The 14,222-nt window shown below is 33.9% G+C and overlaps 1 protein-coding gene across 2 annotated transcripts in view; it reads right to left on the bottom strand.

Annotated features, from left to right (window-relative positions):
* The window catches only part of LOC145260304 (transmembrane protein 87A-like), a 135,573-nt gene that overhangs the window by 83,322 nt on the left and 38,029 nt on the right, over positions 1–14,222 (bottom strand). For both annotated transcript variants that reach the window (XM_080118192.1, XM_080118191.1), the window contains exon 2: positions 10,265–10,325. In XM_080118192.1, the coding sequence (XP_079974318.1) occupies positions 10,265–10,325 (61 nt within the window). The remainder of the gene's footprint in view (positions 1–10,264; positions 10,326–14,222) is intronic.

Below are 14,222 nucleotides of genomic sequence, written 5' to 3'. Positions count from 1 at the left end.
AGATATACATTTGTTAAATCTTTTATTATCAATGGCCTGGGCAATGACAATTATCCCTGCTATTCTATTATATTAAAAAAAAAGTCGTTTTTTTCATCAGTTGATACTATGGATGACACCCCCTTTCCTCAGAGAGTTAGGAAGTGATTCATAAAAAAGAGAAAACTGTCTCGAGAGTTAAAAAAAAAAAAAAAAAAAAAAAAAAAAATCAATATCCAATACAACAGGGGAAGTTGTTCAACAAGGCAGACAAAGACTTCAGTAATCAGCCGGAAGTGGCTGAGAGAGCAAATCATTTCCGTTTATCAGTTACTTTGAAACAGAGATCAAACTTTTAGGATTTCCGATCTTGATTCAATAAATTTAGGAGTCAGTCTTAGTTCAAGACAATTTCCATTTTGCGATAATTGCAGACAGTTTGCGGATTGGACCAGATCGGGAGAGCTTTAGTAGATGAGGAGATAACTTGATCAACTGACTGACAATGATGGCCTTAACATACAACTAAGATGTGGATGTCAGCATCTGAAGAGTTGTTTTTCGTGATGGTATCACCCCCCCCACCCCACCCCAGAGTACAACTGATAACATCAGAATGTGTTGGAGTTCGTATTTCCCTTTACTCACCAAAACCGATTAAAAAGTTAGAGTTCTATCCCTTGATCCCGTACAATTATACTAAGTTTTCTCTAATTCTTCAAAAATATCATTAGTGATAGGACGATACAATACAATTACCTATTCCATACTAAATTCCTGATTCTGACACAATTACAGATTTCGATTCTTTATAAACTTCTAAATATTTAATTATAAGGCTATTAGTTTTCTGATTACCATAAAAACACATTAAATATGCAGATATTTTCCCAAATGTAAAAAACACACTTGTGGACACGAGGGGGGGGGTTATAGATTTTAGTTTTACTGGTAGTATAAAATCAATAAGTATTCATCATTTTATGATTACTACCAGCAGTGGAAGATTTTGTTTTAAACAAAATCAAATAAAGATAAAGTAATCATTTTTTGAAAAATAGATACAAATTTTTCCAATTTTGATATCCCAAAATGTACTGATTTTTCTAATTCCGATTAATCGTCCCAACACTAATATACATAATATATATATATATATATATATATATATATATTCATTAAATTATTCGACCTCCATCCTGTTTGCGTGTGCATGTTTCTTCACTCCACATTAATAATAATTTGTTATTTATTGATTAGCATCAAGTTCTAAAACAAATTTTTAAAAATACTTCTATTTCACAAAATAATTTGATTTACAAAGTCATCAAAATTAACTTCCACTTCTTCATCAAGTCAGTAATTTTTTTTCCTTTTGGTTCTGGGCAAAACCGGGTAGGTACAGTTAGTTTTGTATAGTATTAGCAGGGATGCCTAGTGTTGCCCGGGGTCACAAAAACAAATAGATGAAATAAGTTGAATTTGAACATGCCTGCTCTATTCAGAATATTGAGCACTTTTCGATTACAATATGGTGCTTCTTATTCCGGGCAACGCTGAGCATATTTTCTTGTATAACATAATATAAAAGAGATATTCATGTTTCTTTTTGTGAGCAATATGACCTTTGAACATATCTACTCTATCTAGGATATTAAGCACTTTTGGATTAAAACCTTTATCTAGAATATTGAAAACTTTGCATTACAACTTCTATGCAACAACATTTTTCGAGACAGATCACCATGGTTAAACACACCTGCTCCGTTTAGGATACTGAGTACTTTTAAAATTGAATAGACCTCCAAAGCATTACAAAAATTACCCCACCCCACCTCAAGATATTGAGCACTTTGGATTATGGTTTCCATCAAATGCTTATTCAACTAACCTGCTAAAACCATTCTTGGGTTAATACCTGCTCTATGCAAAATATTTAGCATTATGTTTATGGTTCCAGGGCAACAGCAAAAAAGGACAGAGAAGTTATTTATTCTGGGTGACAGTGTGTTTAGTTTGGTTGTTTGGGCTTTGCAGAACATGATTAAGTTTTGCATAGGGAAAGGAAAAAAAACAACATCAAAGTTTGGTGCATTTTTGGTGAGAAAGCTAATGTCTTCAGACAACCTGATTTGGAAGCACCAAAATGATGTATATATATATATATATATATATAAAATATATATGGCGATTAAGCTACACTGAATATTCTGCGTTTCATCCAACTATAGGATTCGTCAGGCTTATGCGCGAATTCTGTCGTTGCTTCTTGTTTTTATATATGTTGAGGATTTCTAGTTGGCCAATCAGCTTTCTAGTCTCCACCGCGCCCCTTCCTATCAGCCAATGGGCATGCATTTTATCAAACAAAGGATCTGTTTTAGAACTAGGTTAGTGGTTTTAGGTGGCCGTTCTCCTTTTTTTTTTTTTTTTTTATACATATAAATATACCTATGTGTACACAATGCATATATATATATATATATATATATATATATATATATATATATATATATATATATATATATGTGTGTGATCGTTTATGTATATTCATGTTTATTTAATTTATTTAAATGTTTGTTTTCTATTGTTATTGTTAGTTTTAGAGCTATTTTGTATCGCTATCCTAGAGTAAGTTTTATTTTGTGAACACAGTTGTTTGCTATTTCCCGCCTACAGTTTAATAGATTTTGAGGTTCTTTAAAGTACAGGATAGAAAATTTTTCATGGAGGCATAATTTACATGGGTCATCTAAATGTCTGCATGTGGTAGCTTGTCTCATTATTTTCCATTCGACTACCGGCGAATGTCCGCTTTCTTTGGGCACTTTTGAAGTAAATACTTAAAATTTACGCATAAATCTATACTTTCGTATATTAAATTTATGTGAATAAATGAAGTAGTTATATATATATATATATATATATATATATATATATAGAGAGAGAGAGAGAGAGAGAGAGAGAGAGAGAGAGAGAGAGAGAGAGAGAGATTTCCACAAACATAGCAACACGAAACAACCAAGTTATTAGATATATAGTCTTATTATGGAGGATAAAAATTGAACCTTGGGTTTACTTTCAGCAGCCTTGTAACTCTTGCTTCCCTTATTTTATCTTTTAGTTCTCACGTTCCATGAGTGATCTTCTGACAAAGAGGGAAGAATTGCTATTTTCTATGTTGGAATCTATCCATCTAACATTTATCGCTGACTAGTTTTTAATCTTGACATTTACTTTTTATATGTTATTTCTTTTAGTTTCTAACATGAAGCAGCTTTATGCCCTGTCTGGAGCAATTTCCGTGAAAGGAAAAAAATGAAACTCGCACAATATCTGATGGAAGCATTGACAAATCAAATTTGAGGAATTGTGTAAAACATATGTAGATACAATATAGGAAAATAAGATACAATTTTTTTAATTCATCTATTTTTGTAAGATATTAGACCACCTGTAAACTGTTGGATTAGTATTTGTTGTATATTATTACATATACAATTTCTTACCTTTGAGATTGGTTGATAATCATATTTTACAAGGATTACAAAGTCAAAGGATTTTACAAAATCCAAATACATTGTGATGTCATAATACTCTTTTCTCCTCTTATTTGCATCATTCTATTGCTCTCACCACTTCTCTTATCCTTTAATTGCTATTGATGTCATTTGCCTCTTCATCAACCACCTAAAGCATTCATGTATAGGTGAAGTGCACACGGTAACAAGCAAGGAGAGTAGAAAATGCACCCTGGGTTTACTTTTGTCATCCTCGTAACTCTCACTTCCCTAATTTTCTCTTAGTTCTCACATTTCATGAACAAGGTTTCTGACAAAGAGGGAAGAATTATTGTCTTTTGAGTCAGAATCTATTCCACCTAACATTTATTATTGGCAAATTTTTGATCTTGTAGTATTTTTTTTTTTTTTTTTGGCTCTTACATCAAGTGGCTTTATGCTTTGTTTGGGACGATTTCCATAAAAAAGACGTCAGCAAAGATTTCACAAAGTTAAAATACATTGTGAGGTCACAATTAGGGCTAAGACAAGAGAATATTCTTTTCATTGTTTTGACTCTCGAGTATATACCAGTTAATATCTTATACGTTTTTAGATATAGAGTGATGTGGTTCTCAATTGATTAACTCTGTGTCGGATATATATTTGAGAGTCAAGACAAAAGCATATTCTCTTGTCATAGCCCTAGTCATAATAGACCCTTTCTCTTTCCTCTTCTTTTTCCTCTTAATTTACATAATTTCATACAAAGCAGAAGGATTTCACAAAATCGGACTACATTGTGATGTCATAACAGACTGCCATTTTTCTCTCATCTCACTATCTTTCTTTCCTACCCTTCTGTCTCGCTTCTCTTTCTCAAACTCATCACCTTTGTTTTCTCTTTTAATTACTTGCATCATTCCATTTCTCTCATCACTTTTTTTTTTTTTAATGTCATTTTCTATATCTCCCATCAATCTAAAACATTTATGTACAGGCAAAGTGTGCACGGTGACAAACAATCAAGGTGACAAACGACATTCTCAGTTTTAGAGTTTTATACTGAATGAATTCAGACTTGTTGGGTCAGTTAAATATACATTTACATATCTTACTAAATATATAAATTCTTAACTCTAATGTTGTTTGATAATGTTTTTGGCAGAATTATAAAAATCAAAGGATTTCACAAAGTCAGAATACACTAGGATGTCATAATAGCCCCCCCCCCTCACTCTCTTGTGTTAGATTTACTTGCCACCTCTGATAACGAAACCCAGGAGTTAGCTTTTTGTCAGCTTCAGCATGTGTGACAAAAATAGACGTAATTTCGTCTCTTGGTACACAACTACTTTTACATCGACCAATCCGGTGACATCCAGACACATATCAGCAGCAGCTTTCTCCTTCTTCCCATTCTCTCCTCTTAATCTGTTCTTCATCTTTGTTTCCCCTTCCTTCATCTTTTAATTATTTGCATCACTCCATTCCTCTCACCACTTCTCTTATCCTTTATATTTTAATTGTGGCCTTTGCTCTTCCTCTCACAATCTAAAAAGTCCATGTAAGGGTGAAGTGTACACGGTGACAAGCAAAAAATATAGCAAACAACATCCTTGGTTTTATCCTATGATAAGGATTTTTTCAAAGGGATCACATGGCAGTAAAAAGGAAGTGCAATGTATAATCTCACCCACCATATACAAAGGGTTGCATGTAAACAAGATACCTCATAAGCCAATAACGATAGCTTTACTACCAAGCGCTATACACAAACTGCACCAACAAGTAAAACTCATATGATAAGAAAGAACAAAGGTTGTGCAATACAAGGTAAGAGGTGGGGGATTCATTTGTTAATGTCATGGCGGTGGACAGTTAAAATGACTCATTTATCACGTTATAAGATCTGGATCGGCAGTTAGCTCGGAACTTTGTCAACTAACAATCAATATTGGCCTAAATTGATTTACAAGAAAGAAAATTATCATTTGGAAACAAAGAGTTATCCAGTGCCTCCTGTGTTTCGTATTTTATGACATATTGAGCCTATCTTAGGTTATTTAATGCTGAAGGATTTTTTTTTTTTTTCACAATTTGAATACTAGCATAATACCTATCGCACAGAAAAAAAAAAAATAGGTAAAGTGGATAAGTGACAAAATCAAAAACACGTCAGCTTTGAAAATATTTCTGTCATTAAAGAAATCAAAATGAGCATTTTTTACTATAAACAAGAAAATGAAAAAGTTGTCAAAAACAGATATATAACTGTTGCAATATTTTTTACTTATACTGGGGTAGGATTAAAGAAAGTTGATGGGTTCTGATGAGGAAAGTGATGATAGGAACTGACCAATCAAATGGAGCAATATCTTGTTAACAACCAATCAGAAACCAGTATTGAATCTTTTAAAATTCCTGCACATAATTTTGTGTCCACACGAGAAAGATCTTTTGCTCTTCTTGCCTGTAAAATTTTAAAGCCCAAGACTTATACAAAACAGCTACCCACTGAAAACACATCTGAGATTAAACATGGCTTTCAATTCAAGAAAATAAATGTTATCAAAGGCAAGATAACTTATGTTTTTACCTAGCTGAAAAGTTTTTAGTGTTTTAACTTAGTTAAAGCGTTTATTCAGTTTAAAAAACAAGGAGTGTCAAGTGTTACATGAGAACAAGAAAAAAAAATAGCTGACATGAGAGAGTCACACTTTTGGAGTCTTGCTTATCGCTCAAAAAATAGAAAATTAAACAATACTCATAGAAACCAACCCAATAAACTTAGGTTGACTTTAAAATCAGTTAAATATTAAAAAACTTATCCAGCTAGGTAAAAGAGTAACTCGTCTTTTGTTACATTTATTTATTATATATTTGTTTTTTTTTATCTATAGTGAAACATGCCCAATGAAATATATTGAGGTGGGAGCTTTTCCATGGATTCTGTTTTTGGACGATCCCTTTTTAGGGTTTTAGTTGAGGTGGAACATTTGGGAGGGGACAGCTTTAAAAGAAACATTTAAAAAAATTAGTTTTAGGTAATACTTAAATATTCGAAAGCAAAAGAAATGTTAGATGATAAACGCAAACAAATTTAAAAGCATAAATTCACAAAAACGATATGTTTAAACATGTTTAAAATGGAAGTTCATACATATAAGAAAACATCGAATGTTTAATATTTTGAGTCTTTGTAAAACAAGAGATATTCTTAAACTGAGATATCGAAAAAGTCTCAGTCAATTTAAAGACCATAAATTATTTACAGGTCTGAAAAATTGTAATTAAAACTTCCCCACTCAATTACAAAAATTACATTTGATTAAAGTTATTAATAAGAGTCAATTTGTTCATTTGTTTTCGTATTTATGGAAAGTTCAGTGAGAAACATTATGAGTATTAAAATTGAAAATGTTTATACATTTATTTTCGATGAGCAGACGCCATTGTGAACGAGTTAATGTATATGTGCTAGTGTGAGAGTGCATATGGTTTGTGAGCATGGGTGTGTGTGTGCATAGGGAGAAGGAGAGATAAGAAAGTTAAAGAAAACGCTCAACAGATATCAACACCCCTACCACTCCTTAAGGATGAGTCAGCGATTTGACACGTCAGCACACTATCCAACGCCTTTTGGTTCCAGGTGCTTGGCGCCAAAAATGAACAAAGAAAGAAAAGGAAAGGCAAGCAAAATATGGATGAAGAGGAGGAGAGAGAGAAAGAAAAAAAAAGACATCTTTCTGATAGAGACTCCTCAGCAAACTGCCATGGCTAACAGGTGGTGAAGAAATCCTATCCGCACAGAGAAAATGAGGTAACCGTAACTTCGATGGTCATGAAGCTCGATGTAAGACTAAACAAAACAATGGAGAGAAGAAAAGTAACCAAAGGAAACACACAACTTGCAAAAATGTCAGTGTTCAAACTGGTCTCTAGATCGTATTGTTGAGGAAATTGCTGACGTCAAAAAGCGAGATTTGATTGATGAATTTGAAAGGCCAAATCCATCAAAGGAGATAATTGAGACAATGTGCCCAGAGCTGGGGACATGTTTATGAACGTGATGGAACAAGGCAAGCAAATATGCATAGAGTGTAGAGCTAAAATAACAAAACTGTGGATAAATTGAACAAGGAGAAATATTAGGTTGGTGCAAAAATGTTTTTTGACGTTCAACTTCAAAAGATCAAAACTCTTTTCATAAAAAAAACTTTACTAATCGAAATAAGAACCATTAGGATCAACACATTTTTGCCAACCTGAAACAAGTTTATTCCATTAGCATAGAAATCCGAAGTTCTGGAAGTGATGAAGTTATTGAAGGTCGATTTGCATCATCTCAGCTTTTGAAGCATTTTTTGCACAGGAAATTGTCGAGATGCTTGAAAAAGTGATAATCTGTGAACGAGAGGTCTGGTGAATATGACTGATGACAAAAGCGGTCTTCTCGTGACAACGAGCGGTTCTACGCATGCGCCAGATGACGTCATGACCTGATTTACTTTAAATAGTTGAAAAACTGAACAAATTTCATGTAAATCACGTGAGCTCAGTTGATTAGCGCGTTGGTTCATTATCTAAACGTTTTGGGTTCGAATCGTGGTGTGAGATGTCTTTTTTTTTCCTTTTTTTTCGATTTTTTTAAATTTAAATATTGAACCAGTGTTATTTAAGACATTTTTCACGTAACGTTCGTTTTTCTGTATATTTTTTTTTTACTTCGCTTATCCACCCCCAACTACATACCCAAAAACACCCGGGTACCCACCGATTTTTTAAATTTTAATATCGAAACAGGCTTATTTAAGCCATTTTTCACATGTTCATTTTTCTGTTTTCATCGTTCGTTTGCCTTACGTTAGTTTTTTTGTGTTTTTTTTTCAATGTTTTGATTACATACATATATATTTTTGTTTAAAAAATTTTGCTCATCAAACTCCTCCTACAGTTTTGGGTCTACAGACATGAAACTTCATATATAAGGAATTTAAACCCATGCAAAACTTTATTTGGGGTTTTCGTCCAGGAAAATCGGTACAGAAGTGTGAAAATTAGGGGAAAAAAAAATGAAATTTAGCAGGTGAATGTTGAACACTGGCATTATGAACATGCATGCATAACGTAGTAGCTATTGGTTCATGTTTTAATTTTCAGCCTTGCAACAAGCATGTCTTCATAGTTCGGTCATTAATGGCAGAGGCGAAAATAAATTTTAAGCTAAACGTTTTGGTTTCAATTCTCATTAGTGGCGCATAAGTCTTTTTTTTTTTTTTTTAATTTTTTTTTTTAAATCATTACTATATATTGGATCCAATATAATATAATAATAAATATGAAATCTGCATTAAATCAAAAAGCGTATTTTACAATGCTCGGCAGCCTACTAGTGTATATATAATTTGAAAATTAGCTCTTTATCCTAATGTAATATTGTTGGTTGTTTTCGTTTAATGGCAATCAACAATTTGGGGGTTATTTAATACAGAATTCAGTCATTTTTGAAAAAGTTTTAAACTTCAAGTTCTTTATTTCATGGCGTTTGATTTTATTGTTTTAAGGTACATCAACCCTTTTTGTGTTATTTAATGCCAAAGAGAGAGGACTAGTGAAGATAGCGTGTTGAACGTTTTGTAATATGCTTACTTATATAATATAAACATCTTTTGCATACAATACCCCAAAATATTTCAAAAACGATAATAGTGTATTAAAAAAATTACAAATTTAAAGCGGGTTTAAATTTTTTTTAAGCTGAAAAAATTGATCAAATTTTTTAAAAATTCAGAAAATAATCTAAAGTTGGATACAAAATATTAAAATTTGAAAAAAAAAAAAAAAAAAAAAAAATTTGTTTGAATAATCTATAATGAAATAAACTTTGAACAACTGCATTTTTTCTCCTGAACCGATGTTTCATGAATTCAGTAGCAATGAGAAGTTCAGGATAATTGGAAACAATAACAGAATAAGCAAAAAAAGACTTATATCAAAGTTTTTCTTCTAGACACATTACACAATAAAAGCTTAAGAGTCTAGTCTACCCTACTATTCAATTCATAATTAGAATATATAGGAGTATATATGAATTCATAATTTTCCCAAGAGGTTACATTTCTGAATTATTCTCATCTCGAGTGTCATTTTCATAATGTTTCACTCGATGTAACCTATGACCTTCTTCAGGTGTATCTTGTCAAACTCGAGAATTTGGACGGAATTTCAAAAACCTTTATTTACTTCACGCAGGTAGCATGGTTTACTTCCATCAGCCAACTGGATAGAAATCTTAATTCGCAATTTTATTTTTCGGTCGCCCACGCTGAGAATTGAACCTTCAACTTTCAAGAGACTATCACTTTTACAATTGATTTTTCCAAATACTCTAATTACTGCACCACAAGTTCGACAGAAACATTCCCCAAGTTTGATGAGATATACCTAAAGAAGGTCGGAGGTTACATTGATCGAAACATTGTGAAAATGACATTCAAGATGAGAACAGTAGTCTAATGAATCCAAATACAAACTTTCCCAAGAGTATTAGTGAAAGTGATGCAATAGCCCAACAGGACTAACCCAGTTCACCAAGCTCACAGTCCGTGCTTGTAACCGTGACCCCGTGCCAAATCCAAAGTGTAGTCTAATAATAAACATGGGACGTGAATAAATTGAAACAAAATCTTCCGACGTATTTCACACGTGGACAACAATAACGATAAACGACAAGAAAGTCTCTTATAATGAACAACAAATCGTTAAGCAAAAAAATAACTCACTTTTCAGCTTTACTTTCGTTTGGTTGTATGTCGTCTTTACAAACGCAAATAGTCCGTGTTCCTATGAAGAAAAAAAAAATGGAAACAAAATAAGTTATCATAAAGTTAACGGGGAATATACTATTTGGATTGAAACAAAACATTTACAGATTTCACAATGTTTTCCTCATCTTGAACTTTTTATTTTTACAACTCCCGAGTCATCACTTATCAAAGCCAAAAGCTACTCAAGAATAAGGGTTAAGAAGATGAATCGATTAGCAGCTGAATGATGAAGAATTTTATGAGAGGATTCTATAGCTTGTGTAAGATCAGGTTGGAAGAAATTTAGGGAACTTCTGCCCCTCTTAACAAATTGTGTTTCCTCTCACAAAATAAAGGGAAAACTATATACAGTCTGTGTTAGGAGTGTCATGATGTATGGTAGTGGGACTCCTTTAAGGAGGAGGACATTTACAGTTTTGAGAACAGATATGCAGATATGGTGAGGTGGACGTGTGGTGTAAGTGTCAGAGATAGGAAGTCATTAGAAGAGTTAAGGAATAGATCACACATCCGCAACATAGAGTTTAGAGGGAGGGGTAGACCGTGTAAGACATGAAGTCAGTTAAGGATGAACTTTGGACATTCAGATGATCACCAAGCTTTGCACAAGACAGATTTGGAGAAGAGCCATCAGGCAAAACCGTCCAACTCGTGCTAGCATGGAAACTGACGTTAAACAATAATAGCAAGCAGTTTTGTTTTTTAAATTTTTTAAATTTTATTTTAATAAAATCATCAGAAGAATTGAGGAATAGATTACACATTCGCAACATAGTTGATGTTTAGCGGCAGAATAGATCGAATTGGTATAGACATGTCGAAAGGATGGATAATGTAAATAGAATTAATGGATGTAGATTTATTGAGGTTGATGGGTTTAGAGGGCATGGAGACATGGATTCAGTTAGTTAAGGATGAACTTGGGAAATTCAGATTATGACTAAGCCTTGCACAAAACCAAGAAGCCTGGAAAAGAGCCATCAGGCAAACTCGTCCAAGCCATGCTAGCATAGAAACGAACATTAAACAATGATGAATAAAATTTAATTTTTGAGATGAGGATTGATAATTTGGATTATTCAAACTATTGTTCTCATCCGAGTGTTATTTTCACATTTTGGATAATGTCATATTAGACCTTCTTCAGGTATATCTTGTCAAACTCAGGAATCTTGCAAGGATCTGTGATGTAACTGATAAAGTACCTGATAATTTTAGTTGCAAGTGACATTCTTCTGGAGGTTGAAGGTTCAATCCTCAGTGTTGAGGATACTAAGAATACAATTGTGAATAACTTCTTACCCAGTCATGGCTGATGGAACGAGAGTATGCTGCCGCCGTGGATTAAATAAAGGATTCCATGCAAAATTCTATGCAGATTTCAGAATTCGGCAAGATACCTGTAGAAGGTTGGAGGTTACATCAACCGAAATGTTTTGAAAATAACATTCAAGATGAAAACACTAGTCTGAATAATTGAAATAATTCAAAATTTGATTACTTATGAAAACGGTTTAGGAGAAGTATTTGACACTGAATTTAAAGATCGACCATGCTGTAGTCTGTAGGAAAGCAATCCTATAGTAACATGTTTTACATTGTTACAACCTGTACTCATGACTAAAGATATTTCATATTTTTAGCCCCTTTTATGACTGTCAGTCTAGACAAGAATGTTTTGTTGGCTAGGAGAGTTGTCTGTTGGAATTGATAAAAAAATAAACACAAAATACCATGCACAGTGAAGGAAACAGATGGAGAAAACTGAAGAAAGGTTTATTTAAAAAAACTTGAATAGGCTAAAGGGCAGATGGATGCGTTATTGTTTAAATGTAGAGCTGCTGGCTAATGTATATTGCAGTCGCCTTTCTCTCACACAAAAACTATCTGATTTGCTGATTTCAAAAGGTTAGTCGTTATTGGCCAAAATCTCATGCAGTGCTTTCGTTTGTAAAAAACTAGCAATAGTTTTTGAATTAAGCTTAAAGAGTTTGGTCATGTAATTGTCGCCACATTTCAAAACGGGAGGGTTCACAGTTGATAAAGGTAATAAAATAGTTACCATTATAATGGGTGCTTTTCATTTCCTATTTTTGCCGTGCATCACTTGTTTCAAGCTGTCGTTTTGTCACAGTGTTGAACCCATTGACCGTCACATCTCACATGACTTATTCGACTTCTGATTTGTCGATGCATCTCTTATCTGCTGCTGACTCATTGCATCTATTTGTAGCCGTACATGCGTAACCAATGGGTTCAGCACCCACCTTTATGGCATCATGTCATCTGTAAGGCACTCGTGTGAACTGGTCAGTAAGCTTGCAGCATGATGGGACCAATGTCATGCTAACTACCAAGTCATACTCAGAGACTAGTTTTTTTTTTACTTGTGAGTCACCACTTATCAAGGTTCAAAGGCCACTCAAGGATAAGGGTTAATGAATGTAAGGTGGTAATGTAATTGCTAATGGTGTAAATTGGGTAGAACTTTATTTATAGGGATGGCTCAACAAGAACTTGTTTACATTGGATTTGAAAGCTGCCATGTTGTATCCAACCAGAAAGCAGGACAGCGGAACGGTGTTCCGTAGGGGCAGTTCTGGGAAAGAAGTTTTGTTCATGAAATCTGCATTTTGATTTAGGCAAATAGAGTGGAGGGGAATTGTTTATAGTGGTTGTAACTAGTCAAGTGTTTTTTATGCAAGTTTGACAAAAGGGAACCATAGATTGGAGTTCAGTCGAGCACTTGCCATGAAAATAACAATAGAGCAGAGACAGGCTCGCAATGTCTTTTGTGGGAAAGAGGTTGCAGGGAAGAGAAAAGAGCATCACCTAGATGACTAATCCTCATCTTATCTTTACCTCACTTGCTGCAGGTTCTTGTTTTCTTAGTCAGCATGTCTAACCCTAACCCGTGATAGATGTAGAGTGAGTTAGTATGGAGATGCAACCTATTTGCCTGCCAATGTAGTGCTAGGTTAATACTTTTCAACACACTATTTAACTCAATTGATGTACTGGGTGTCATTCATAAGTTGCAACCAATAAATGTGTTCCAACACGGCTCCATTTTTCTCCAACATAATTGAACTAGCATTCATCCATAAGTTGCATTTCTACTCCATTAACACATTCTACTCAGGACAGACCACCGGGTGTTGCTTTTTCAACATTTTCTGCAATCATTCATATGAGGAGGATATCACATATTTTATTATCCCACTCTTTGCAACTCCATTCACTCTACACACCTTATTAGGTCCACTACCAGATAAAGCCAGCTACACACTGGCAGGTACACTACCAATTTCCTTCTTAAAAGAAAAAAAAAAAAAATGGTCAGTCTTGTGAGCACTTCAGCAATGGCGAAAATCACATTTCTTCATCTCCATTACAAGGTGCCATCCTCCCACTAATGTTCAGGTCTAGCACACGTTCTGCCTCCAAATTGTAGTCACGGCCAAACTGTCAATTTTGCTTGAATGTGCGCCACTGGTTTGACATCTTCATTAATGTAGATGTTGTTTAGGTATGCCACTGTTGTCTTTTCGATGGACTCCTCCTGAAATAGCACAACACTGACGGTGGTCTTTATGATTTGCAGTATAACATTCAACCCAAAACCCAGTAGAGTTAGACATGTCTTTTATTACAAAACACCACCATCTGGAATAGCCATAAAATTTTGTCTGCTCACCTGCAAACAGGTATTCCTCACATTGAACAATGATATGTTTGATCCTTTCTGATGCCACTTCCTAAAATTACTCACACAATCAGCATCAGCTCAGTGTAAGTCTCTACCTATTAAGTTCACAGTAATCATGAATGGCCACACGTTTTACTTGTTATGTGGTACCATTGTCATTAAATGGATAAGACCTTTTGGATCTCCAAGTTATTGGTTAGGATA

Source organism: Euprymna scolopes, chromosome 36, assembly GCF_053919585.1.
Source record: "Euprymna scolopes isolate OS-2025 chromosome 36, ASM5391958v1, whole genome shotgun sequence".
NCBI classification, from domain to species: domain Eukaryota; kingdom Metazoa; phylum Mollusca; class Cephalopoda; order Sepiida; family Sepiolidae; genus Euprymna; species Euprymna scolopes.
The sequence above is the reverse complement of the archived record's forward strand: the minus strand, read 5'-3'. Positions and strand labels throughout refer to the sequence as shown.